Raw genomic sequence first — 25,105 nt, 5'->3', positions numbered from 1 at the left:
AGACCCCCATTGAATGTGCCAGAGTGTCTCCACATTTGACCGGCGATGCTAAGACAGACATGGCACAGAGATGTATGGATAACCTGCAGATGCATTTGCAACCATTAAGTCAACAAAATCACAAAGGTCAGTTTTGTTGATGTTGTTGACTTATGTGCTAATCAGACATATTTGGTCACGGCATGACTGCAAACTAATCGATGCTAACATGCTACTCTAATTGATTGATTGATTGATTGATTGATACTTTTATTAGTAGATTGCACAGTACAGTACATATTCCGTACAATTGACCACTAAATGGTAACACCCGAATAAGTTTTTCAACTTGTTTAGGTCGGGGTCCACGTTAATCAATTCATGCTACAAATATATACTATCAACATAATACAGTCATCACACAAGTTAATCATCATATGTACATTGAATTATTTACATTATATACAATAATCGATGCTAACATGCTATTTACGCTAGCTGTATGTACATTTGAAACAAGATACCCACATTTAATGCGAAACAAACACTTACCAATCGACGGATTTAAGTTGCTCCAGTGTCACAAGATGCGAAAGTCCTGATCGTTTGGTCCGCACATTTTACCGGCGATGCTAATAAGGCAGCCATGCTATGGGCCACTTCATTAGGTACACCCAAGCTATAGCTGCGTAGCGTCAATAGCTATTCGCTCAATAGCTTCAATTTCTTCTTCAATTTCGTTTTCGCTATCTGCCTCCATACTTCGACCATCTGTTTCAATACATGCGTAATCTGTTGAATCGCTTAAGCCGCTGAAATCCGAGTCTGAATCCGAGCTAATGTCGCTATATTTTGCTGTGGTAACCGCCATGTATGACGTCACAGGGAAATGGATAGTGGTTTCGAAGATAGCGAAAATAAGGCACTTTGAAGCTTTATTTAGGGATATTCCGGGACCGGTAAAATTTTGAAAAAAACTTCAAAAAATACAACAAGCCACTGGGAACTGATTTTTATTGTTTTTAACCCTTTTGAAATTGTGATAATGTTCCCCTATAATGATAGCTTTTGTTTAACTCTTCTTTAGGTGGTTTCTTACAGTTTAGGGTCATGTTGGCATAAGTCACCCAAAGCCTTGAAGACACTAATCTCACGTTATGTTCCACAATCACACTGTTGCTATGACGTCAGCACAAGTAACCTCAAGTACAACAAAAGGAGCGAAGAGGGCGTTTTAAAGAATTTAAAACGAAGAAAAGGTGTAAAGCCCGACAAGTGATTTATTTCATTTTAGAACAAATGTGACTTTTCATTCTTTTGAGAATAAAAAAACACTTGACACGCCCAGCGGTGCACGTTTTTGTGTTTCCATTGTCCCCGACTGGAAGTGGTACCAAACAACAGACCTGTACCTGATTGTTGACACCCCCTGCTGCTGGGAGAAAGGGGCGGAGCTAGATACAGTGCAGTGTGTTGATTGGCGGACAAGGAATAGTCACCACAAGCTTGTTAAACTGATTGGCATCTGACACTGTGAGGTCACACTACGATGTCATTGTGCTACTGACACGGCTGACCCCGCCCACACACACACACACACACACACACACACACACCCAATCATGTCATTAAAGCACAAGTTTGTTGTCATGACCTGCGGGTGGGCGGGGCCTCAGAACTGCACCGCACTTGGGGGGATGTCAAACATGGAGGGGTCGAACTGCTGTCCTCGAAACGGCGAGCCCTCGGCGTCCCAGCCCTTCTTCAGCATCTCATGCACTTTCTGCAGACAATCAACAAGTTAGTGCGAGATCAAAGCACCATCTAGAGGCGGTATGACGCATTGCACTTGGCCACTGCATTAGGCACACTGTCTGATGACTTTCATGCTGAGTTTTTTTTTTTGCTTCTTTTAACGTAGCGATTACCGTATTTCCTTGAATTGCCGCAGGGGCGCTAATTATTTTAAAACCTCTTCTCACTCCGGCGCTTACCAAAGGCATGCTGTAAATTTAGGCCTGCGCTTAAAATTTTGCGTGTGATGTAAGGATACCATCATGAAAAGCACATTTAATAAAAAAAAAACATTATTATGGTCTTACCTTTACTTGTAAATGAAGTCCATGCACAGCTCCTTCTGATCAAAAGCATCGATAACTTGTTTATAGAAGTCTTCTGTGTCTTTCTTCAGTTTTAAAAGTCTCTCTGTCTCGACGGAGATCTTTCTTTATTACCTCCTGCTTTGATTGAAAGTCCAGTTTAGAAAACTGTTTTATTTTGGATATGTAATCCTCCATGTTATAAGTGCAAGCGAGAGGAAAAAATAAACGGTCGCTGCTCACTCTTGCTGCTTGTTGTCACTTCTTCTGCAGCCGAGTAGTCGCAAGAAGGATCACTAGCGCCCTCTACCACCAGGAGGCGGGAGTCATTTAATGACTCGTATTTGACACACGCAGCTACGGTATATTAAGAAAACATAGTGTTCTTTTTAGCATATTCAATAGCTCGGACCTTAAATCCTACTGAATAGCTCTTAATCTTCTTCCCTTTATGCGATTTCAAATGATTGAAATCAGCCTCTTCCATTTTGAAAATGATGACAGGTGAAGTGTCACTTGTGACGTGACGAGTTTGACCCGGCGGAAATTCTAGACATGCGCTAATAAAAATAATATTGAGCGAAACGAGTTTGACCCGGCGTTAATCCTGAGCCGGCAGTAATGCTAAGCATGCGCTAATTATTTTGCAAAACGAGTTTGACCCGGCAGTAATTCTGGGCAGGTGCATACTATACACCCGGCGGCAGTTCAAGGAATCACGGTACTTGTTGATTTTAAAGTCGGCCACTGGGGGGCGTCCTCACCACTTCGTGACTCTGCGGCTTGCCCTGCAGCTTCTGGTGGTAGTCGAAGGTGAGGCGGTCCAGGACGGCGTGCTCGTCCTCATCCACGGTCGCCATGGAGCGCTCGCGGTTGATTTGGTTCACGTCGATCTCCTCCTCGCCTTTGAGGACCGCTTTCCACCAGACCTCCGAGGTTTTGCTGAGTGACAGCTGGACGTCAGGGAGGGAGAGAAATAACGTTCTTTAATAGCACGCTGTCCGGCTGAGAGGTCAAAGGTGAGACGGGGTGCACTCACGACGACGCAGTTGCCAGGTTCCAGGCTCCACAGGGAGTTTTCCGTGTTGATCTTATGTGTGAACTCTCCCTCCATCAGCGTCTCCTCCTGTGGCCCCGCCCTCGTGCACACGCGCACGCTGTTGCTGTGCAATGTGACGCTCACCTGGCCGACACACAAACACCTGAAGGGCCCAAACTTCACGCTAGAGGGCGCCGCTGCTGTGTGAGACGCTCACCTGTCGACCTTTGACCACCGACTTGGGCACGAACACGCGCACCTCTACATCCGTGTAGTCCTGGGACCACTTGTAGTTTTCCCTCACGGCGCCATTGTAACTGTCCGAATCCAGCTTCGGCGTCTCCTGATTTGACCTGCAACCACACACAATGCTGGGGGCCATTTTTGTAGTTTTCACCTTCAAAAATAGTACAATATAGATATAGTTTTCTAATAACTACAATATGCAATTTTGGTTGAAATTTTGCATGAATGTTGATGAGCCAAAGGTGAACAGTTCAACAACAAAGTTAAAGCTAAAGTCCCAATGATTGCCACACACACACACTAGGTGTGGCGAAATTATTCTCTGCATTTGACCCATCACCCTTTGGAGGTGAGGGGAGCAGTGAGCAGCAGCGGTGGCCGCGCCCGGGATTCATTTTTGGTGATATAATCCCCAATTCCAACGCTTGATGCTGAGTGCCAAACAGGGAAGTAATGGCTCCCATTTTTAATAGTCTTTGGTATGTCAAACAACAAAAAATATTAGCAAAATTAGCTAAAAAGGCAAGCAAGCTAGCAGTAGTATGCTAACAATAGCATGCTTGAGTTAGTACATCCATCCATTTTCAACCGCTTGTCCCTCTCAGAGTTAGTGAAATACCAAAATACACGAGACTGGGGTGTATACCTGCTAAATTAAAGGCCTACTGAAAGCCACTACTAGCGACCACGCAGTCTGATAGTTTATATATCAATGATGAAATATTAACATTACGGCCGTTTTAGTTTACTAAATTGCAATTTTAAATTTCCCGCGAGGTATCCTGTTGAAAACGTCGCAGAATGATGATGCTTATGTTGACGCGTGCTTGTGACGTTATTGGTTGAAGCGGCCATTTTATCCCAGCGCCACTCACGGCTAAAAGTCGTCTGCTTTAATCGCATAATTACACAGTATTCTGGACATCTGTGTTGCTGAATCTTTTGCAATTTGTTCAATTAATAATGGAGACGTCAAAGAAGAATGCTGTTGGTGGAAAGCGGTGGATTGAAGCTGCCTTTAGCAACACAAACACAGCTGGTGTTTCTTTATTTGTTGTGAAGCTTTAATATGGAACAGAGCGGTCAAGCGAACATGGTTCTCTACCACATGTCAACCGGCAAGTTTTTGGATGAGAAAATGGTGACATTAAGTCGGCTCTTACCGGAGACTTGAGCGGAGTTTGCGTCCTCCTGCAGCAGCTGTAAAAAAGGCAGCTATGACTTTCTTGGCTCCTCAATATGGCTTCCCTCAGAGACACTGGCGGTCACCGTAGCTCTCCGACTTTTAGGTATGAATTTATAATCTCACTATAACACTAGTGACACAATAAGCAGATAAGGGATTTTCCAGAATTATCCTAGTAAATGTGTCTAATAACATCTGAAACGCTCCCACTGCCGTCGCCTTTTTTTTTTTTATTACATTTTTTTCCCTAGTGCTTTACTCTAACTCTCCTCATCCTTGAATCTTTCATCCTCGCTCAAATTAATGGGGAAATCGTCGCTTTCTTGGTCCGAATCGCTCTTGCTACTGGTGGCTATGATTATAAACAATGTGAGGATGTGATGAGCTCCACAACCCATGACGTCATGCGTACATCGTCTGCTACTTCCGGTACGGGCAAGGCTTTTTTATTAGCGACCAAAAGTTGCAAACTTTATCGTGGATGTTCTCTACTAAATCCTTTCAGCAAAAATATGGCAATATCGCGAAATGATCAAGTATGACACATAGAATGGACCTGCTGTCCCCGTTTAAATAAGAACATCTCATTTCAGTAGGCCTTTAAGTCGGGTTCCACGTCAATCAATTTATGGTAAACTAACTTTAGCATGCTAACGGGTATCAATTGTCAAGTAACACAATATTTGACGCAAAATTTGATGCAAAATTTGCCAAAAAAACCCCCTAACAAGTTAATATTAGAAATTTAGCATGAATGTTGATGAGCCAAAGGTGAACTAAAATGCTAAGAGTTTGCATTCTGGCCAGATAGTGTCAAACAACAACAACTATTAGCACAAATAGCTAAAAAAGCAAGCAAATAGCAGTTCCATATCAACACGCTAACAATAGCATGCTTACAGTTGAGGTGTATCCCTGCTAAATAAAAACAAGCTTGTATGCTAATGTTTGCATGTTAAAATGTAACATGCATCAAAATATATGACTCTGAGCTATGTACCTGAAAAAATGACTTTAAAGTGCTAGCTTGATAACATTAGCATGCATCAAGTGCCAAAGTATGACTTAGATGTATCACTACAAAATTAGCTTTCAAAAACACTAGCATACTAAGTTTAGCATGCTAACAGGTATCAAGTAACAAAATATTTGACGCTGAGGTGGGCACTAACTAAAAAAGTTAACATGTTAAGGATTGTGCCGAAGGCTATAAAAAGATAAGCTACGGGCCACACTTTGGACACCCTGGTATACACACTGCACTTTGGACACCCTGGTATACACACTGCACTTTGGACACCCTGGTGGTATACACACTGCACTTTGGACACCCTGGTATACACACTGCACTTTGGACACCCTGGTATACACACTGCACTTTGGACACCCTGGTATACACACTGCACTTTGGACACCCTGGTATACACACTGCACTTTGGACACCCTGGTATACACACTGCACTTTGGGCACCCTGGTATACACACTGCACTTTGGACACCCTGGTATACACACTGCACTTTGGACACCCTGGTATACACACTGCACTTTGGACACCCTGGTATACACACTGCACTTTGGACACCCTGGTATACACACTGCACTTTGGACACCCTGGTATACACACTGCACTTTGGGCACCCTGGTATACACACTGCACTTTGGGCACCCTGGTATACACACTGCACTTTGGGCACCCTGGTATACACACTGCACTTTGGGCACCCTGGTATACACACTGCACTTTGGGCACCCTGGTATACACACTGCACTTTGGGCACCCTGGTATACACACTGCACTTTGGGCACCCTGGTATACACACTGCAATTTGGGCACCCTGGTATACACACTGCACTTTGGACACCCTGGTATACACACTGCACTTTGGACACCCTGGTATACACACTGCACTTTGGACACCCTGGTATACACACTGCACTTTGGACACCCTGGTATACACACTGCACTTTGGACACCCTGGTATACACACTGCACTTTGGACACCCTGGTATACACACTGCACTTTGGACACCCTGGTATACACACTGCACTTTGGACACCCAGGTATACACACTTGGAATGAAATAGATGAACACTCACTCTGCTGAGTTTGATGCCGCCGCCAGGTCTGCCTGAGCCAGTGGACGAGCTGCTCCAACACCGGCGGGTTGAGGTTCAGTCTCAGGAACAGGATCCGGGGCTGTGCTGGCCGCTGCCGTGGCCTCCTCCAGACTCACCTGCTGGGGCTCGGAGGTGACCTCCAGCTCCTGGACAGCCGCAGGGACGGTTCTGGTCTCCTCTTGCCTCTTCTGCAGCTCACGGTTGTGATCGGCCATCTTTTCAAACAGTTTGTACGTCTGGAGAGAAAACACAGCCTCCCTTGAATGTTCTGTACAGGACTCGGTAGAGCAGGGGTGTCAAACTCAAATACACAGTGGGTCAAAATTTAAAAACGAACAAAGCCGCGGGCCGAGGTTGAACAAATTAACCTTTTAATAGGGACCCAAACAAGTTTTGCATTGAATATTGAACAAGCAAGGCTTATATAACTTTATAGTGACATGCAAAATCGAGTTTCAAATAATAATAATAATAATTAAAAAATATCAATGGCATATCAAATAAAATTTTTTATAAAAATTGAATGCCTCTTTTCGGCAGTGGGGTTGAGGTGGACGGGGTTTGGTGATAGCGGGGGGTGTATTTCTGGGTATTTGTTCTGTTGTGTTTATGTTGTGTTACGGTGCGGATGTTTTCCCGAAATGTGTCATTCTTGTTTGGTGTGGGTTCACAGTGTGGCGCATATTTGTAACTGTGTTAAAGTTGTTTATACGGCCACCCTCAGTGTGACCTGTATGGCTGTTGACCAAGTATGCATTGCATACACTTGTGTGTGTGTATAAGCCGCTTATATTATGTGACTGGGCCGGCACGCTGTTTGTATGGAGTAAAAGCGGGCATGGAGACAGGTTGTAGAGAACGCCAAAGGCAGTGCCTTTAAAGCCCACCCCAAATAGTCTCCCGGGAAAATCTGGAGGGTTGGCAAGTAAAAGTATTAGCGGTGAATGCGGTGTTACAGCGGCGGGCCAGCTCTAATGTTAATTTGATATTGCCTCAAGGGCCAAGTGAAATTACACGGCGGGCCAAATTGGCCCGCGGGCCAGAGTTTGACACCCATGCGGTAGAGCAGGGGTGCCCATTACGTCGATCGCGAGCTACCAGTCGACCGCGGGGGGTGTGTCAGTCGATCTCCAGCCAGGCTTTTAAAAAAAAATAGACCTAAAAATTAGTGATCATCAATCTTCACCAAGACGTCACTTAAATGACATTCACGGCACCCGAGGGTCTTGTGAGATGACGCTAGCTGCTACAAGATCATTAATATGAAAATATGACCGAGAGGAAGGCGTGAAACACTTTTTATTTCAACAGACTCTCGCGCCGTACCTTCCGTCAAAACTCTAAAGGCCGACTGCACATTTCCTATCTTCAAAATAAAAGCCCTGCTTCATGCTGCCTGCGCTAACTAAATACAGAGTCTCGGAAAACTGGCGTGCACAAGCGATCCCTCAGAAAGCTGGCGTGCACATCACTTGTGAACGCCAGCTTTCCGAGACTTTTATTTTGTTAGCGCAGGCAGCATGAAGCAGGGCTTTTATTGTGAAGATAGGAAATGTGCAGTCGGCCTTTAGAGTTTTGACAGAAGGGACGGCGCGAAAGTCTGTTGAAATAAAAAGTGTTTCTCGCCTTCCTCTTGTCATTTTTTCATAATAATGAACTGGAAGCAGCCAGCGTCATCTCACAAGACCCTCGGGTGCCGTGAATGTCAATCAAGCAAGCTACGGAATTTGCCGCCAATGTTTTTCTTGTAAAGTGTATGGAAGCTGGATGAATTAGATGCCAAAAACCAACCACTTTCATGTGGTATTGTACAGAAAGGACAACTTTTTTTCTCCTCCATTTGAAAATGTGGGCGTTATGATCATTACTGTCTGATTCCAATCAATGCAAGTCATCAGAATCAGGTAATACACCAACTTATATTCTTGTCTTCGTGAAAGAAAGACATCTATATGTGTTACACATGCTTGTATTATCATTAAATACATCATGCTGCCTGCGCTAACTAAATACAGAGTCTCGGAAAACTGGCGTGCACAAGCGATCCCTCAGAAAGCTGGCGTGCACATCACTTGTGCACGCCAGCTTTCCGAGACTCTTGTTTTGTTAGCGCAGGCAGCATGAAGCAGGGCTTTTATTGTGAAGATAGGAAATGTGCAGTCGGCCTTTAGAGTTTCGACGGAAGGGACGGCGCGAAAGTCTGTTGAAATAAAAAGTGTTTCTCGCCTTCCTCTTGTCATTTTTTCATAATAATGAACTGGAAGCAGCCAGCGTCATCTCACAAGACCCTCGGGTGCCGTGAATGTCAATCAAGCAAGCTACGGAATTTGCCGCCAATGTTTTTCTTGTAAAGTGTATGGAAGCTGGATGAATTAGATGCCAAAAACCAACCACTTTCATGTGGTATTGTACAATGTGGGTGTTATCATCATTACTGTCTGATTCCAATCAATGCAAGTCATCAGAATCAGGTAATACACCAACTTATATTCTTGTCTTTGTGAAAGAAAGACATCTATATTTGTTACACATGCTTGTATTATCATTAAACACATTTAACTTGTTTACAAAAATGTCTCTTTCATAAATAAATAAATATAAATGATATATATAAATGAGGTAGATCCCCTCGAGTTGGTCAATTGAAAAGTAGCTCGCCTGCAGAAAAAGTGTGGATAAAACCCAGGCTCTGGTTCTAATTTAGTGGTAGGAAAACAGATAACACTTACTACTTATTCTGATTTTTAGGTCCTACTTTTAAAACAGTACATGGCATAATAGTGATTCTCTGGTCAAATTGCTGCACAAATGAATGCAAATACACAACAGCAGGTAAGAAACATTGGTTTTGTACAAAAAGGGCCACTTTAAGGTCCTGCTGCTGTGTTGTTATTATTAGCATGTAGCAATGCAATAACCCGAATGGCGCTTTAACAGTAAAGTTATTAATATGTTTCACATTCCAGAGTTTTTTATATGTTACTAAACACGATGAAGACAAGTTGGTGATGAGAACAAATAGTAAACTATGAAGCTGTTTTGATTGTGTTTAATGTAGCAAAGACAGCTAACGCGAGCTACCTTGACCACCATCTGTTCGGCAACACCGGGCGGGAAGCCCATCTTGTCCCCGGGACCGGAGAGAAGGCGATAGAAGTCCGTCTTTCGGTACAAAAATCCAAAGTAGATTTGGAGAAAGTCTTGAATGTTCCCAGCGTGCTGCAGGATGCCCAGCAGAGCGTGGTCGTACATCTCCGTCATCTCCACTGGCGACGACATGACAAAACTCGATAGTCGAGCCGTCAAACTGTCTTCCGAGTCGACCACAAGTCGGGTGGAGAATGAAAGAAAGTGTCTTGGATGATAAAACGTCAATGTTTGGGACAGCAGGTTAGCATATCTTCATGTTTGTGATCTTCCTTCTAGAACAATTCCACACATCCGGTTAGAAACTTTCAAAAAAAGAGCACGTCCCTTTTTGGACTATATAAAAAATATCAAAACTCTCAACATATATCATTTATATTTTGATAAAATGATGACTTATTCAAGACATGGCGTTAACTTCTTTTTTTTTTTGTGATATTTAAAAACGTACATCGATGTCCAGGTTTGTCACCGGTTAGAAACTTTCAAAACAAGAGCACGTCCATTTTCGGACTGTATAAAAAACATGAAACCCCTCATCATATATCATTTATATTTTTGATAAAATTATGAATTTTTCAATACACGGCGTTCACTATTTTTGCCATATTTAAAAACGTACATGGCTTACTATTCTGTCTATATCCGGTTGTTACATTTTTGTAGTCCACTGCTGGGAACAATAGGTTTGTCACCGGTTAGAAACTTTCAAAACAAGAGCACGTCCCTTTTTGGACTATATAAAAAATATCAAAACTCTCAACATATATCATTTATATTTTGATAAAATGATGACTTATTCAAGACATGGCGTTCACTTCTTTTTTTTTGGGCTATATTTAAAAACGTACGTCGATGTCTAAGTTTGTCACCGGTTAGAAACTTTCAAAACAAGAGCATGTCCATTTTCGGACTCTATAAAAAAACATTAAAACTCATTGATATTTTTGATAAAATTATGAATTCTTCAATACACGGCGTTCATTCTATTTAGCCAAATTTAAAAACGTACATGGCTTACTATTCTGTCTATATCCGGTTGTTACATTTTTTTAGTCCACTGCTGGGAAGAGTAGGTTTGTCACCGGTTAGAAACTTTCAAAACAAGAGCACATCCCTTATCGGACTGTATAAGAAAACAACAAAACCCTCATCATAGATCATCTATATTTAGATAAAAAATAATGACTCATTCAATACATGGGGTTCACTCTTTTTTTGGCCATATTTAAAAACGTACATCGATGTCTAAGTTTGTCACCGGTTAAAAACTTTCAAAACAAGAGCACGTCCATTTTCGGACTGTATAAAAAAACATGAAACCCCTCATCATATATCATTTATATTTTTGATAAAATTATGAATTTTTCAATACACGGCGTTCACTATTTTTGCCATATTTAAAAACGTACATGGCTTACTATTCTGTCTATATCCGGTTGTTACATTTTTTTTAGTCCACTGCTGGGAACAGTAGGTTTGTCACCGGTTAGAAACTTTCAAAACAAGAGCACTTCCCTTTTCGGACTGTATAAGAAAACATCAAAACCCTCATCATAGATCATCTATATTTAGATAAAAAATAATGACTTATTCAATACATGGGGTTCACTCTTTTTTTTGGCCATATTTAAAAACGTACATCGATGTCTAGGTTTGTCACCGGTTAGAAACTTTCAAAACAAGAGCACGTCCCATTTTCGGACTGTATAAGTAAACATCAAAACCCTCATCATATATCATTTATATTTTCTATAAAATTATGACTTATTCAAGACGTGGCGTTCACTCTTTTTTTGGTGCCATATTTAGAAACGTACATCGATGTCTAAGTTTGTCTCCGGTTAAAAACTTTCAAAACAAGAGCACATCCCTTTTTGGACTATATAAAAATATCAAAACTCTCAACATATATCATTTATATTTTGATAAAATGATGACTTATTCAAGACATAACGTTCACTTATTTTTTTGGCCATATTTAAAAACGTACATCGATGTCTAGGTTTGTCACCGGTTAGAAACTTTCAAAACAAGAGCATGTCCATTTTATGACTCTATAAAAAAACATCAAAACTCATTGATATTTTTGATAAAATTATGAATTCTTCAATACACGGCGTTCACTCTTTTTTGCCATATTTAAAAACGTACATGGCTTACTATTCTGTCTATATCCGGTTGTTACATTTTTTAGTCCCCTGCTGGGAACAGTAGGTTTGTCACCGGTTAGAAACTTTCAAAACAAGAGCACTTCCCTTTTCGGACTGTATAAGAAAACATCAAAACCCTCATCATTTATCATCTATATTTAGGTAAAATAATGACTTATTCAATACATGGCGTTCACTCTTTTTTTGGCCATATTTAAAAACGTACATCGATGTCTAGGTTTGTCACCGGTTAGAAACTTTCAAAACAAGAGCACGTCCCATTTTCGGACTGTATAAGTAAACATCAAAACCCTCATCATATATCGTTTATATTTTCTATAAAATTATGACTTATTCAAGACGTGGTGTTCACTCTTTTTTTTGTGCCATATTTAGAAACGTACATCGACGTCTAAGTTTGTCACCGGTTAAAAACTTTCAAAACAAGAGCACATCCCTTTTTGGACTATATAAAAAATATCAAAACTCTCAACATATATCATTTATATTTTGATAAAATGATGACTTATTCAAGACATGGCGTTCACTTATTTTTTTGGGCCATATTTAAAAACGTACATCGATGTCTAGGTTTGTCACCGGTTAGAAACTTTCAAAACAAGAGCACGTCCCTTTTCGGACTGTATAAGAAAACATCAAAACCCTCTTCATATATCATTTATATTTTTGATAAAATGATGAATTCTTCAATACACGGCGTTCAGTCTTTTTTGCCAAATTTAAAAACGTACATGGCTTACTATTTTGTCTATATCCGGTTGTTACATTTTTTTAGTCCACTGCTGGGAACAGTAAGTTTGTCACCGGTTAGAAACTTTCAAAACAAGAGCACATCCCTTATCGGACTGTATAAGAAAACATCAAAACCCTCATGATATATCATCTGTATTTTGATAAAATAATGACTTATTCAAGACATGGCGTCCACTTCTTTTTTTTTTTTGTCATATTTAAAAACGTACATCGATGTCTAGGTTTGTCACCAGTTAGAAACTTTCAAAACAAGAGCACGTCCCTTTTCGGACTGTATAAGAAAACATCAAAACTCTCATCATATATCATTTATATGTTTTATAAAATTGTGACTTATTCAAGACATGGCGTTCACTCTTCTTTTTTTTTGCCATATTTGGAAACGTACATCGATGTCTAAGTTTGTCTCCGGTTAAAAACTTTCAAAACAAGAGCACGTCCCTTTAGGACCGTATTTAAAACATCAAAACCCACATCATAAATATTTTATATTTTTGATAAAATTACGACTTATTCAAAAGATGGAGTTCACTCTTTTTTGTCATATTTAAAAACGTACATGGCTTACTATTTTAACTACATCCGGTTGTTATATTTGTATTCATCTGCTGGGAACAGTTAGTTTCATATCGTTTGTCACCGGTTAGAAACTTTCAAAACAAGAGCATGTCCTTTTTTGTCATCATATATCATTTATATTTGTGATAAAATGACTTATTCAATGAATGACGTTCACTCTTTTTTAGGCCATATTTATAAACGTACGTCGATGTCTAGGTTTGTCACCATTTAGAAAATTTCAATACAAGAGCACGTCCCTTTTCGGACTGTATAAAAAACCTCAAAACCCTCATCATATGATTTATATTTGAATAAAATGACTTCTTCGATACATGAAGTTCACTCTTTTTTTGCCATATTTCAAAACGCACATGGCTTGCTATTCTGACTATTTTCAACCCATCTGTCTATATCCGGTTGTTACATTTTTTAGTCACCTGCGGGGAACAGTCGCTAATTTACAGTTCCATATCGATGTCTAGGTTTGTCCAAAAAATGGTCACGTTCCAAATATGATTGTTTTAACCCTCACCAGGTCTTCAATATTGGTTTAAAATCTAAACCTTTGAATATATATCATAAAAAAAGAAGTGGTGACAGCATTGTTAGTTTATCCAAACAAAGATGGCGGTGTCCTTGCGCAGTGCGGAGTGCGTCAGGCTTCTGGTGAGTAAAATCAAATAAATAATTAGGAATAAAATGATATAAATGTGTTTCGTGGACAGAATAATTTTTGTAAACTAGTTAGTTGTGGTCGGTAGTTGATTTGTTGCCGTTTCATACCGAATACTTAGTACGTCATAGTGGCTTGCGTTTTACCCAAAAGCAACACCATCCATCCATTTTCTACCGCTTGTCCCTTATGAAACTGTAATGTTGGGTTTTCTTTGCAGGCAGTCTTTAACCGGTTTAATACTTTGCGGATATCCCCAACAAGCAGATCTCTTCACGTTACTGCAGTCTGCTGCAAGGTGAGTAAACTTCCATTGACATTTTAAATAATCATTTCACACAAAACCAACACAATTACACATTTAATGTATAAACATTTCCAGTTACATAAGTACCAGTATCCTGTGATAAATATTTATAAAGTTATGGCGTTTTAAAACCCGGCGAAATTGCATTCGCTTCTTCCAAGTCAAAAAGTGTCAGGTTCAAACACCGATGACATCTATTAAACAGACAAGAAGCAAGGAATCAGGCAGAGACAGAGTTACATTTTACTTCATGAGGAGAGACGTATTGGGCTGTACTTCTCAGTTACAGTTCCACCCTACGCTCCTAAAGCACAGCCCACCTGCTCCCTTATTTATTCGGGAGGTCCCGAGTTACATCACTGAGGGTTAATGCCAGCATCCCCAGTAAGACACAATACAGAGCCTGATATTGGTAGGTCGTGAGTTCAAAACCCCGGCCGAGTCATACCAAAGACTATAAAAATGGAAGCCATTACCTCCTTGCTTGGCACTCAGCATTAAGGGTTGGAATTTGGGGTTAAATCACCAAAAATGATTCCCGGGCGTGGCACCGCTGCTGCTCACTGCTCCCCTCACCTCTCAGGGGGTGATCAAGGGTGATGGGTCAAATGCAGAGAATAATTTCGCCATATCTAGTATGTGTGTGACAATCATCGGTACTTTATAGTAACTAATTAGATGAGCATAGTAACTAATTAGATGAGCATAGTAACTAATTAGATGAGCATAGTAACTAATTAGATGAGCATAGTAACTAATTAGATGAGCATAGTAACTAATTAGATGAGCATAGTAACTAGTATATCATCCATAAACACAGATTCCAAGCATTGAAATACTTTTTATAGTTCAAGATTTACGTTTCATTAAAAAACATGAGTGCACATCATACTGGCAGCTACACTTTCCATCTTAAAGGTCTAAAAAAAAATTATTTAGGGAATGTCCGGCGGGCAGAGGTGGGTAGTAACGCGCTACATTTACTTTGGGATAAATTGTACTTCTAAGAGTAGTTTTTATGCAACATAATTTTACTTTTACTTGAGTATATTTATAAAGAAGAAATGCTACTTTTACTCCGCTCCATTTATCTGCAATCAGCTCGTTACCCGCTACTTTTTTGTTATCGATCTGTTAATGCACGTTTTGTTTGTTTTGATTTTGTCAGTCACGCATTCAAAGTAGGAACTACGCATGCCTGCGTTTCACCAATCAAATGCAGTCACTGGTGACGTTGGACCAATCAAACAAAACCAGGCGGTCACGTGACCGTCACACGTCGAATCCGACCTAAAAAGTTGAAAAACTTATTGGGGTGTTACCATTTAGTGGTCAATTGTGCAGAATATGTACTGTACTGTGCAATCTACTAATACAAGTTTCAATCAATCAATGAAAAGTGTAAAGAAAAAAAGACACTTTTTATTTCAACAGTACTTCCCGTCAAAAGCCTAAAGACTGATCGCACAGTTCCTGTCTTCACAATAAAAGCGCCGCTCCATCGCGCCTGCGCTAACAAAATAAGAGTCTCCGAAAGCCAGCGCAAACAAGCTAGCAAGCTACGGAGTTTGCCGCCAATGTATTTCTTGTAAAGTGTATAAAAACAAATTGTGCAGAATATGTACTGTACTGTGCAATCTACTGATACAAGTTTCAATCAATCAATAAATGCCTACTAAGCCTATGGTGCTAAGTTATTGTGGCTCAATTTGCCTTAATTTTTTTTATTTTAATGTATTATTATTTAATATATATTTTTGTTTTAGTTGCTTAAGAGATATTCCTGGCTCTGAATTTGCTCATTGCTATTTTTATGTTTTTGTGCATTACTTGTTGCCGTAATCATTAAACAAACAGGTTACTCATCAGTTACTCAGTACTTGAGTAGTTTTTTCACAACATACTTTTTACTTTTACTCAAGTAAATATTTGGGTGACTACTCCTTACTTTGACTTGAGTAATAAATCTCTAAAGTAACAGTACTTTTACTTGAGTACAATTTCTGGCTACTCTACCCACCTTTTACTTGAGTAATAAATCTCTAAAGTAACAGTACTCTTACTTGAGTACAATTTCTGGCTACTCTACTCACCTTTTACTTGAGTAATAAATCTCTAAAGTAACAGTACTCTTACTTGAGTACAATTTCTGGCTACTCTACTCACCTTTTACTTGAGTAATAAATCTCTAAAGTAACAGTACTCTTACTTGAGTACAATTTCTGGCTACTCTACTCACCTTTTACTTGAGTAATAAATCTCTAAAGTAACAGTACTCTTACTTGAGTACAATTTCTGGCTACTCTACTCACCTTTTACTTGAGTAATAAATCTCTAAAGTAACAGTACTCTTACTTGAGTACAATTTCTGGCTACTCTACTCACCTTTTACTTGAGTAATAAATCTCTAAAGTAACAGTACTCTTACTTGAGTACAATTTCTGGCTACTCTACCCACCTTTTACTTGAGTAATAAATCTCTAAAGTAACAGTACTCTTACTTGAGTACAATTTCTGGCTACTCTACCCACCTTTTACTTGAGTAATAAATCTCTAAAGTAACAGTACTCTTACTTGAGTACAATTTCTGGCTACTCTACTCACCTTTTACTTGAGTAATAAATCTCTAAAGTAACAGTACTCTTACTTGAGTACAATTTCTGGCTACTCTACCCACCTTTTACTTGAGTAATAAATCTCTAAAGTAACAGTACTCTTACTTGAGTACAATTTCTGGCTACTCTACTCACCTTTTACTTGAGTAATAAATCTCTAAAGTAACAGTACTCTTACTTGAGTACAATTTCTGGCTACTCTACTCACCTTTTACTTGAGTAATAAATCTCTAAAGTAACAGTACTTTTACTTGAGTACAATTTCTGGCTACTCTACCCACCTTTTACTTGAGTAATAAATCTCTAAAGTAACAGTACTTTTACTTGAGTACAATTTCTGGCTACTCTACCCACCTTTTACTTGAGTAATAAATCTCTAAAGTAACAGTACTCTTACTTGAGTACAATTTCTGGCTACTCTACCCACCTCTGCCGGCGGGCCGGGTTGAAAATCTTAAATGTGGTCCCCAGGCCTCAATTTGCCCAGGTCTGGTTTAAAGAGCGTAAACTTTTCAAATGTTGTCAAAGCTTAGCAAAGCAAGTAGTTGTTGAATCTGAAAATGTTCTAGATAATGGAGGATATGTGTTCTACGTCAAAAGTATTAGTACAGCGCTGAGGAAAAAGCGAAGACAGTTCAATGACCGCCGCGTGGATCCAGGCAACAACAAACACACACTTGTGCCCTCACACTCCTCCTTGGACTTTCTGTAGAACCAAGCCGCTCGTGTCCGAGTGGGGAAAGGAGACCGACCTGTGACCTACGAGCGGGCTCAGAAACCGCACGACATCGGCCACCGCAAAGGATGGCTGTCCCAGCATACCAGTAAGTCCCGCTCTACCATGTTTGCCACTCTACTTTGCACACAAACAAATCTGCATATTTTACAGTACAATTCTGATTACTAAGTTGCCATTTTTTTTACTGTAAAATCTTTTTATTTTGCTATATATTACAGTAAATGAGAAAACAGTACCCACTGTGTTTAATACTGTACAATACTGGCAGCTGAGTCGCCACAATTCGACTGTAAAATATGCAGTAGTTTTGACAACATATTACTGTAAAGCAGGGGTCTCAAACTCTAGTTACCTGGGGGCCACTGGATGCAGAAACTGGGCCGCAAGAAAATGTTTCTTTAAAAAAATCCAACATGCATTTTTTAACGAATTCACCTTCTATGAATGGCTTTCCCGCCCTAGCAACATACTCGCCAAACCTCACCATTTTTCCGGGAGACTCCTGAATTTCAGTGCACCTCCCCCACAATCTCATTTTCCCAAATTTATCCCAATTTTCACCCAGCCGACATGACTGCACTGCCTTTAACGTCCTCTACAACAGTGGTTCTCAACCTTTTTTTTAGTGATGTACCCCCTGTGAACATTGTTTTTAATTCAAGTACCCCCAAATCACAGCAAAGCATTTTTGGTTGAAAAAAAAGAGATAAAGAAATAAAATACAGCACTATGTCATCAGTTTCTGGTTTATTAAATTGTATAACAGTGCAAAATATTGCTCATTTGTAGTGGTCTTTCTTCAACTATTTGGAAAAAAAGATAAAAACTAAAAACTTGTTGAAAAATAAACAAGTTATTCAATTATAAATAAAGATTTCTACACATAGAAGTAATCCTCAACTTAAAGTGCCCTCAATCTGGATTCATCAACTTCATTCCAAACATTTCTTCACAAAAAAATAAATCAATATTTATGGAACATGTCCACAAAAAATCAAGCTGTCAACTCTGAATATTGCATTGTTGCATTTCTTTTCACAGTTTATGAATTTACATTCATATTTAGTTGAAGTATTATTCAATAAATATATTTATAAAGGATTTTTGAATTGTTGCTATTTTTAGAAAAATATTTTAAAATCTCACTTGACCCTTGGCATACCTTGAAGTACCCCCAGGGGTACGCAGGCCCCCATTTGAGACCTACTGCTCTACAACATGTCATCGCGTCTGCTTTTACATCATACAAGCAGTGTGCCGGCTCTGTAACATGTTGTATGAGGCATGTAGCATGTAGCAAGGCATACTTGGTCAACAGTCATACAGGTCACACTGAGGGTGGCCGTATAAACAACTTTAACACTGTTACAAATATGCGCCACACTGTGAACCCACGCCAAACAAGAATGACAAACATGTCGGGAGAACCTCCGCACCCTAACACAACTTAAACACAATAGAACAAATACTCAGAACACCTTGCAGCCCTAACTCTCCCGGGCTACAATATACACCACCTCAACCAACGCAAGTAGAGAGGGGCGGGGAGGTTGGTGGTAGCGTAGGTGTATACTGTAGCCTGGAAGGGTTAGAGCTGCATTGGATTCTGGGTATTTTTTATGTTGTGTTACAGTGCGGATGGTCTCCCGAAATGTGTTTGTCATTCTTGTTTGGTGTGGGTTCACAGTGTGGCACATATTTGTAACAGTGTTAGTTTTTTTGCGACCACCCTCAGTGTGACCTGTATGGCTGTTGACCAAATATGTTTTGCAATACTAGAATTTGAGAGAATGGATGCCCTGAAATTCAGGGGTCTCCCGGGAAAATTGGGAGCGTTGGCAAGTACGATGCTGTCAAGCGCCGTTCATATTAAACTCGCGGGCAGCACCAACATTAAATTGTCATATCAAAGCGCGGGCCGCATGTTTGAGACCCCTGCTGTAAATAGAAAAACTTTTCCCGTGTTTTGTACACAGAAATACTGACAGCTTAAATGCCAGAATTTTACTGTAAAAAAAAATTACATATTACTGTAAATGGAAACAGTCCCACTGTTTTTTACAGTAAAAAAACTGGCAGTTTATTTGCCAGATTTTTTAAAACATTTTACTGTGGTATCGCGGGGTGGTATAGCTCGGTTGGTAGAGTGGCCGTGCCAACAACTTGAGGGTTGCAGGTTCGATTCCCGCTTCAGCCATCCTAGTCACTGCCGTTGTGTCCTTGGGCAAGACACTTTACCCACCTGCTCCCAGTGCCACCCACACTGGTTTAAAATGTAACTTAGATATTGGGTTTCACTATGTAAAAGCGCTTTGAGACACTAGAGAAAAAGCGCTATATAAATATAATTCACTCACTTCACTAAATGGAAAAATAGTCCCATTGTTTTTGGTCATAAAAAAAAAATGACAGCTTCGTTGCCAGAATTTTCAGTACAAAACTGGCAGCTTAGTCAACTACAATTTTACTGTAAAATGTAATGTTACTGTAAATGGAAAAAAAACGTCCCATTTGTTTTTTGTTAAAAAAAGAAATGGCAGCTTAGTTACTAGAATTTTATTGTAAATGGAAATCAGTCTGGCTGTTTTTTTTTTTTACGGGAAAAAACTGGAAGCTTAGTTTCCAGAATTGAAAAACAGCAATAAAGTAATACAATGTAAAACCAACAACTGTAGAATTTACAGTAAAAAAAACAATGCAGCTCAATCGCCAGAATGTGCAGTAATTTTGACAACATATTACTGTCAAAAGCACTGTTTTTATGCTAAAATACTGACAGCTTAGTTGCCAGAATTTTACTGTAAAATGTTTACAAAATATTACTGAAAATGGAAAAACAGTCCAACTGTTTATGGTATTAAAAAATAACCTGGCAGTTTAGTTGCCAGAATTTGACAGTGAAATTTACAGTGGTTTTAAAAAAAATATTACTGTGAATGGAAAAACAGTCCCATTGTTTGTTTTTGGTATAAAAAAAATGGCAGCTTAGCTGACAGAAAGTTCAATAAAAAACTGGCACTAGAATTTTACTGTAAAATTTAGTCTAACTGTAAATGGAAAAATAGTCCCACTGTTTTTTTATGGTATAAAACAGGCAGTTTAGTCACCAGAATTTGACAGTGAAATGTACAGTTTATTTTTTTTTTACGGGGGAAAAAAATGGCAGCTTTAGTCGCCACAATTTATGTAAAATTTAGAGTTACTGTAAATGGAAAAAAAGTCCCATAGTTTTTTTTTTTGGTAAAAAAAAAATGGTAGCTTAGTTGCCAGAATTTGACTGGATAATTTAGTCTTACTGTAAATGGAAAAACAGTCCCACTTTTTTTTTTGTGGTAAAAAACTGGCAGCTTAGTCGTTGGAATTTTACAGTGAAATTGACTGTTTTTTAAAGCATAATACTGTAAATGGAAAAACAGACCGACTGTTTTTTTAAGGGAAAAAATGGCAGCTTAGTCGCCAGAATTTTCATGTAAGATTTAGAGTTACTGTAAGTGGAAAAAACAGTCCATAGTTGTTTTTTTTTTGGTAAAAAAAAAAAAAGGCAGCTTAGTCGCCTTCCGCCCGATTGTAGCTGAGATAGGCGCCAGCGCCCCCCGTGACCCCAAAAGGGAATAAGCGGTAGAAAATGGATGGATAGTTGCCAGAATTTGACTGGATAATTTAGTCTTACTGTAAATGGAAAAACAGTCCGACTTTTTTTTTTGTGGTCAAAAACTGGCAGCTTAGTCGCCGGAATTTTACAGTGAAATTTACTTTTTTAAAGCATAATACTGTAAATGGAAAAACAGACCGACTGTTTTTTTTTTTAAGGGGAAAAATGGCAGCTTGGTCGCCACAATTTTCATGTAAAATTTAGAGTTACTGTAAATGGAAAAAAAGTCCCATAGTTTGTTTTTTTGGGGGTAAAAAAAATGGCGGCTTAGTTGCCAGAATTTGACTGGATAATTTAGTCTTACTGTAAATGGAAAAACAGACCGACTGTTTTTTTTTTAAGGGAAAAAATGGCAGCTTAGTCGCCAGAATTTTCATGTAAGATTTAGAGTTACTGTAAGTGGAAAAAACAGTCCATAGTTTTTTTTTTTGTAAAAAAAAAATGGCAGCTTAGTTGCCAGAATTTGACTGGATAATTTAGTCTTACTGTAAATGGAAAAACAGACCGACTGTTTTTTTTTTAAGGGAAAAAATGGCAGCTTAGTCGCCAGAATTTTCATGTAAGATTTAGAGTTACTGTAAGTGGAAAAAACAGTCCATAGTTTTTTTTTTTGTAAAAAAAAAATGGCAGCTTAGTTGCCAGAATTTGACTGGATAATTTAGTCTTACTGTAAATGGAAAAACAGTCCCACTTTTTTTTTGTGGTAAAAAACTGGCAGCTTAGTTGTTGGAATTTTACAGTGAAATTGACTGTTTTTTAAAGCATAATACTGTAAATGGAAAAACAGTCCGACTATTTTTTTAAGGGAAAAAATGGCAGCTTAGTCGCCAGAATTTTCATGTAAAATTTAGAGTTACTGTAAATGGAAAAAACAGTCCATAGTTTTTTTTTTTTGTAAAAAAAAAATGGCAGCTTAGTTGCCAGAATTTGACTGGATAATTTAGTCTTACTGTAAATGGAAAAACAGTCCCACTTTTTTTTTGTGGTAAAAAACTGGCAGCTTAGTCGCCGGAATTTTACAGCGAAATTGACTGTTTTTTAAAGCTTTATACTGTAAATGGAAAAACAGTCCGACTGTTTTTTTAAGGGAAAAAATGGCAGCTTAGTTGCCAGAATTTATGTAAAATTTAGAGTTACTGTAAATGGAAAGACATCCCATTGTTTGTTTTTGGTTAAAAAAAAAACTGGCAGCTTAGTTGCTGGAATTTTACTGTCAAATTTTGTCTTACTGTAAATAAGTTGGTTTTATTTGCGGGAAAAAACTGGCAGCTTAGTAGCCAGAATTGTTCCATCCATCCATCCATCTTGTTCCGCTTATCCGAGGTCGGGTCGCGGGGGCAGCAGCCTAAGCAGGGAAGCCCAGACTTCCCTCTCCCCAGCCACTTCGTCTAGCTCTTCCCGGGGGATCCCAAAGCGTTCCCAAGCTAGCGGGGAGACATAGTCTTCCCAACGTGTCCTGGGTCTTCCCCGTGGCCTCCTACCGGTCGGACGTGCCCTAAACACCTCCCTAGGGAGGCGTTCGGGTGGCATCCTGACCAGATGCCCGAACCACCTCATCTGGCTCCTCTCGATGTGGAGGAGCAGCGGCTTTAAATGAAAAACACCACTTTTTTTCCTTTCTTTTTTTTACAATAAAAAAAAAAACTGGTAGATCTTTTCCATTTACAGTAAAACAATGTAAAAACTGTAGAATTTACAGTAAAAAAAAAATGCAGCTCAGTCGCCATAATTCCACAGTAGTGTTTTTCAATTTACAGTAAAAAAACACTTTATTTTATTTGTCATTTTTATAATGTACTATTTCATGACTAATTTGCTTTAAAACCTCAAATCAAGCAGATATTTTTATTTTAACAAAACAGTTTCTTGGAAAGTATATTTGTCGGATAATATTCAAGCTAAAAAGGTAAGCAACTTGATTTACCTACAACTCATCAGTAAGAACATTTATCGGCACATATTTTTCCTCGGTTTCTGACACCTGTGCCTCAGACCTTTCCCCGGTGTGCACCTCCCACAGGTAACCTGAAAGGAGAAGACGGAGCAGCAGACCGGGTCGTGGAGGACATGTTCATAAGGAAGTTCATGTTTGGCACCTTCCACGGCTGCCTGGCCAACGAGGTGGTGATCAAGAGGCGGGGCAACCTGCTGATCGTGTGCGCCTTGATGCTCCAGAAGATGCGGCCGCATAAATTCTACTTTTTAATCGGCTATTCCGAGTCCTTGCTGTCGCACTTCTACAAATGTCCCGTCAAGTTGGAGATCCAGACGCTGGAGGAGCCTCAAATCTACAAGTATCTGTGACCAACAGACTGATTTCTTCACTTCCTGTTTGCTGTCACGAAAAGGCTAAGTGTTGCTGTTCTTTCGTGCTCACTTCCTGTTTGCTGTCACGTTGCTGCAACTGGTGTGTCCGCTCACATGATGCTTGTCACACTATCTTTGTGTGCCTAATAAAGAACTCCAGGGTTGTTTTAACTTTTATTGACTTTCTCAAAGTGTCTCTGGCGTGCGTCTAAGACGTAAACATGAAGATATATATTCCCTTGGATTGATCACAGTTTAAATGTTCACAGTCGACACCTCTGCGCTGCAAAAAGGTGGAAAAATTACGGGGAAAAAACATGACCATTAAAAATCTTGAAAAAAGTAGGATTTTTTTTTGGTCATTTTTTGTTTTTAAAGTGTCTGAAGCACAATGGACAACAAGATCAGTAAAATGTGGAGTTTAGCCTGAGGAAGTCAAATGTTTCACATCACATAAAACATTTTCAGAATAAAAGCGGAGTGGGAAGAACGGGACTCACCGTGAAGAGTGGACTTCTAGCATGTCCCCTCGAGCATGTTTTGTTTAAAAAAAAAAAAAAGATCTGTTAGTGCAAACAAAATGGCAGGTTTGTGCACGTCGTCGTGACAACAGGAGGACAGGAAGTTGCCACGAGCGAGGCCCGGCGTCTACGTGACGGAGCGACAGCCGGCGCCCTGGCAGGACTGGAGCTTGATGAGCCGCTGGTTCATGGTCTGCAGCACGCTGGGGTCCACCTTCTTGACCACGTTCTCCAGCTGGTGGGGGTCAGAGGTCAAGTTGTACACCTCCACAAAGGACTGAGGACACAGAAGGTGGCGTCACTTCCTGTTTCGCTTCAACGTCGGCGACTCGGGACGTGAAAAGAGGCGGCCGCCTCCTTACCTCGCTGTCTGCAAACTCGCAGTACTGAAGGTCCAGGCGGCCGTCCAGCGTGCGCACGCAGGCGTAGGTGTTGTTGACGGCGTCCTCGCACACGCAGTCGGGGAAACATTGCTGGCGGCGACAACATTCGTCAAGCCGGCGATCGATGGACCGACTGATGGCGGCGGTGGACTCACCGACAGGCCGGGGCCCAGTTTGGGGCAGGCGGGGTCCCCGCTGGTTAGCCCCTCCCCCGTGTGCTCCACCAGGAAGAAGGGCCGCGCCGAGCCGTTCCTCAGCGACGGCGCCTGACAACAAAAGAGGCGTCAGGTGGCGTTTTAGGACCGTGACGTCATCGGGACTGACCATGAGCGAGAGGAAGGACTGGCCGTCCACGTTGACGGCGGACAGGTTGACGCCGGCGATGTCCAGGATGGTGGGGGCCAGGTCGATGTTCAGCACGGGAGCCTGTGAAGGAGCAGGAAGACGTGAGGACGCTGCGGGTTGGACTAGTCGGGGAACCTTCCGGACCTTCAGAGTCTGGTTGGGCGTGATGCCGGGGCCGCGGACTAGCAGCGGCGTCCTGATGTCAAACTCGTACAGCTGACGCTTGTCGATGGGCAGCGAGAACTGACCTGTCAGCGAG

At 40.3% G+C, this 25,105-nt stretch overlaps 3 protein-coding genes across 4 annotated transcripts in view; 1 reads left to right on the top strand and 2 right to left on the bottom strand.

Moving 5' to 3' along the window:
- Positions 1 to 1,241: 1,241 nt before the first annotated feature.
- nudcd3 (NudC domain containing 3) lies at positions 1,242 to 10,134 on the bottom strand. Its single transcript, XM_061876090.1, has 6 exons — positions 9,751 to 10,134; positions 6,649 to 6,905; positions 3,335 to 3,470; positions 3,118 to 3,261; positions 2,843 to 3,031; positions 1,242 to 1,762 (listed from the first exon to the last, which is right to left on the bottom strand). The coding sequence occupies exons 1-6, from the start codon at positions 9,946 to 9,948 to the stop codon at positions 1,652 to 1,654; spliced, it is 1,035 nt and encodes a 344-aa protein (XP_061732074.1). The 5' UTR covers positions 9,949 to 10,134; the 3' UTR covers positions 1,242 to 1,651.
- A 3,602-nt stretch (positions 10,135 to 13,736) lies between these two features.
- Positions 13,737 to 23,774, top strand: mrps24 (mitochondrial ribosomal protein S24). The gene is made up of 4 exons (XM_061876089.1): positions 13,737 to 13,970; positions 14,198 to 14,275; positions 17,612 to 17,723; positions 23,311 to 23,774. Exons 1-4 carry the CDS (start codon positions 13,929 to 13,931, stop codon positions 23,592 to 23,594), a joined length of 516 nt encoding a protein of 171 aa, XP_061732073.1. The 5' UTR covers positions 13,737 to 13,928; the 3' UTR covers positions 23,595 to 23,774.
- gnsb (glucosamine (N-acetyl)-6-sulfatase (Sanfilippo disease IIID), b) overlaps positions 23,759 to 25,105 on the bottom strand; it is a 23,947-nt gene continuing 22,600 nt past the window's right edge. The window contains exons 9-14 of one of the 2 annotated variants that reach the window (XR_009802363.1): positions 24,991 to 25,094; positions 24,826 to 24,927; positions 24,657 to 24,767; positions 24,481 to 24,591; positions 24,098 to 24,395; positions 23,759 to 23,880 (exon numbers count right to left, since the gene is read on the bottom strand). Coding sequence is in view for 1 of the 2 variants with exons in the window: in XM_061876088.1 (XP_061732072.1) it covers positions 24,246 to 24,395; positions 24,481 to 24,591; positions 24,657 to 24,767; positions 24,826 to 24,927; positions 24,991 to 25,094 (578 nt within the window). In the remaining variant the exon portion in view is untranslated. Of the gene's footprint in view, positions 24,396 to 24,480; positions 24,592 to 24,656; positions 24,768 to 24,825; positions 24,928 to 24,990; positions 25,095 to 25,105 lie in introns of both variants that reach the window. The other variant, XM_061876088.1, reaches the window with a different exon arrangement.

The sequence above is a fragment of the Nerophis ophidion genome, linkage group LG17, assembly GCF_033978795.1.
Source record: "Nerophis ophidion isolate RoL-2023_Sa linkage group LG17, RoL_Noph_v1.0, whole genome shotgun sequence".
NCBI classification, from domain to species: domain Eukaryota; kingdom Metazoa; phylum Chordata; class Actinopteri; order Syngnathiformes; family Syngnathidae; genus Nerophis; species Nerophis ophidion.
Note: the sequence above shows the minus strand (reverse complement) of the source record. Positions and strands in the feature narration are given on the sequence as shown.

Excerpts from the sequence above, each read along its gene's own strand:
- nudcd3 (XM_061876090.1), bottom strand. The coding sequence starts at position 9,948 with ATGTCGTCGCCAGTGGAGATGACGGAGATGTACGACCACGCTCTGCTG. Across the intron at positions 6,906-9,750 it reads CCGAACAGATGGTGGTCAAG|ACGTACAAACTGTTTGAAAA; the intron begins GTAGCTCGCGTT and ends TTTTCTCTCCAG. Across the intron at positions 3,262-3,334 it reads CGGTGGTCAAAGGTCGACAG|GTGAGCGTCACATTGCACAG; the intron begins GTGAGCGTCTCA and ends TGTGTCGGCCAG.
- mrps24 (XM_061876089.1), top strand. The coding sequence starts at position 13,929 with ATGGCGGTGTCCTTGCGCAGTGCGGAGTGCGTCAGGCTTCTG. Across the intron at positions 13,971-14,197 it reads CGGAGTGCGTCAGGCTTCTG|GCAGTCTTTAACCGGTTTAA; the intron begins GTGAGTAAAATC and ends TTTTCTTTGCAG. Across the intron at positions 17,724-23,310 it reads ATGGCTGTCCCAGCATACCA|GTAACCTGAAAGGAGAAGAC; the intron begins GTAAGTCCCGCT and ends CACCTCCCACAG.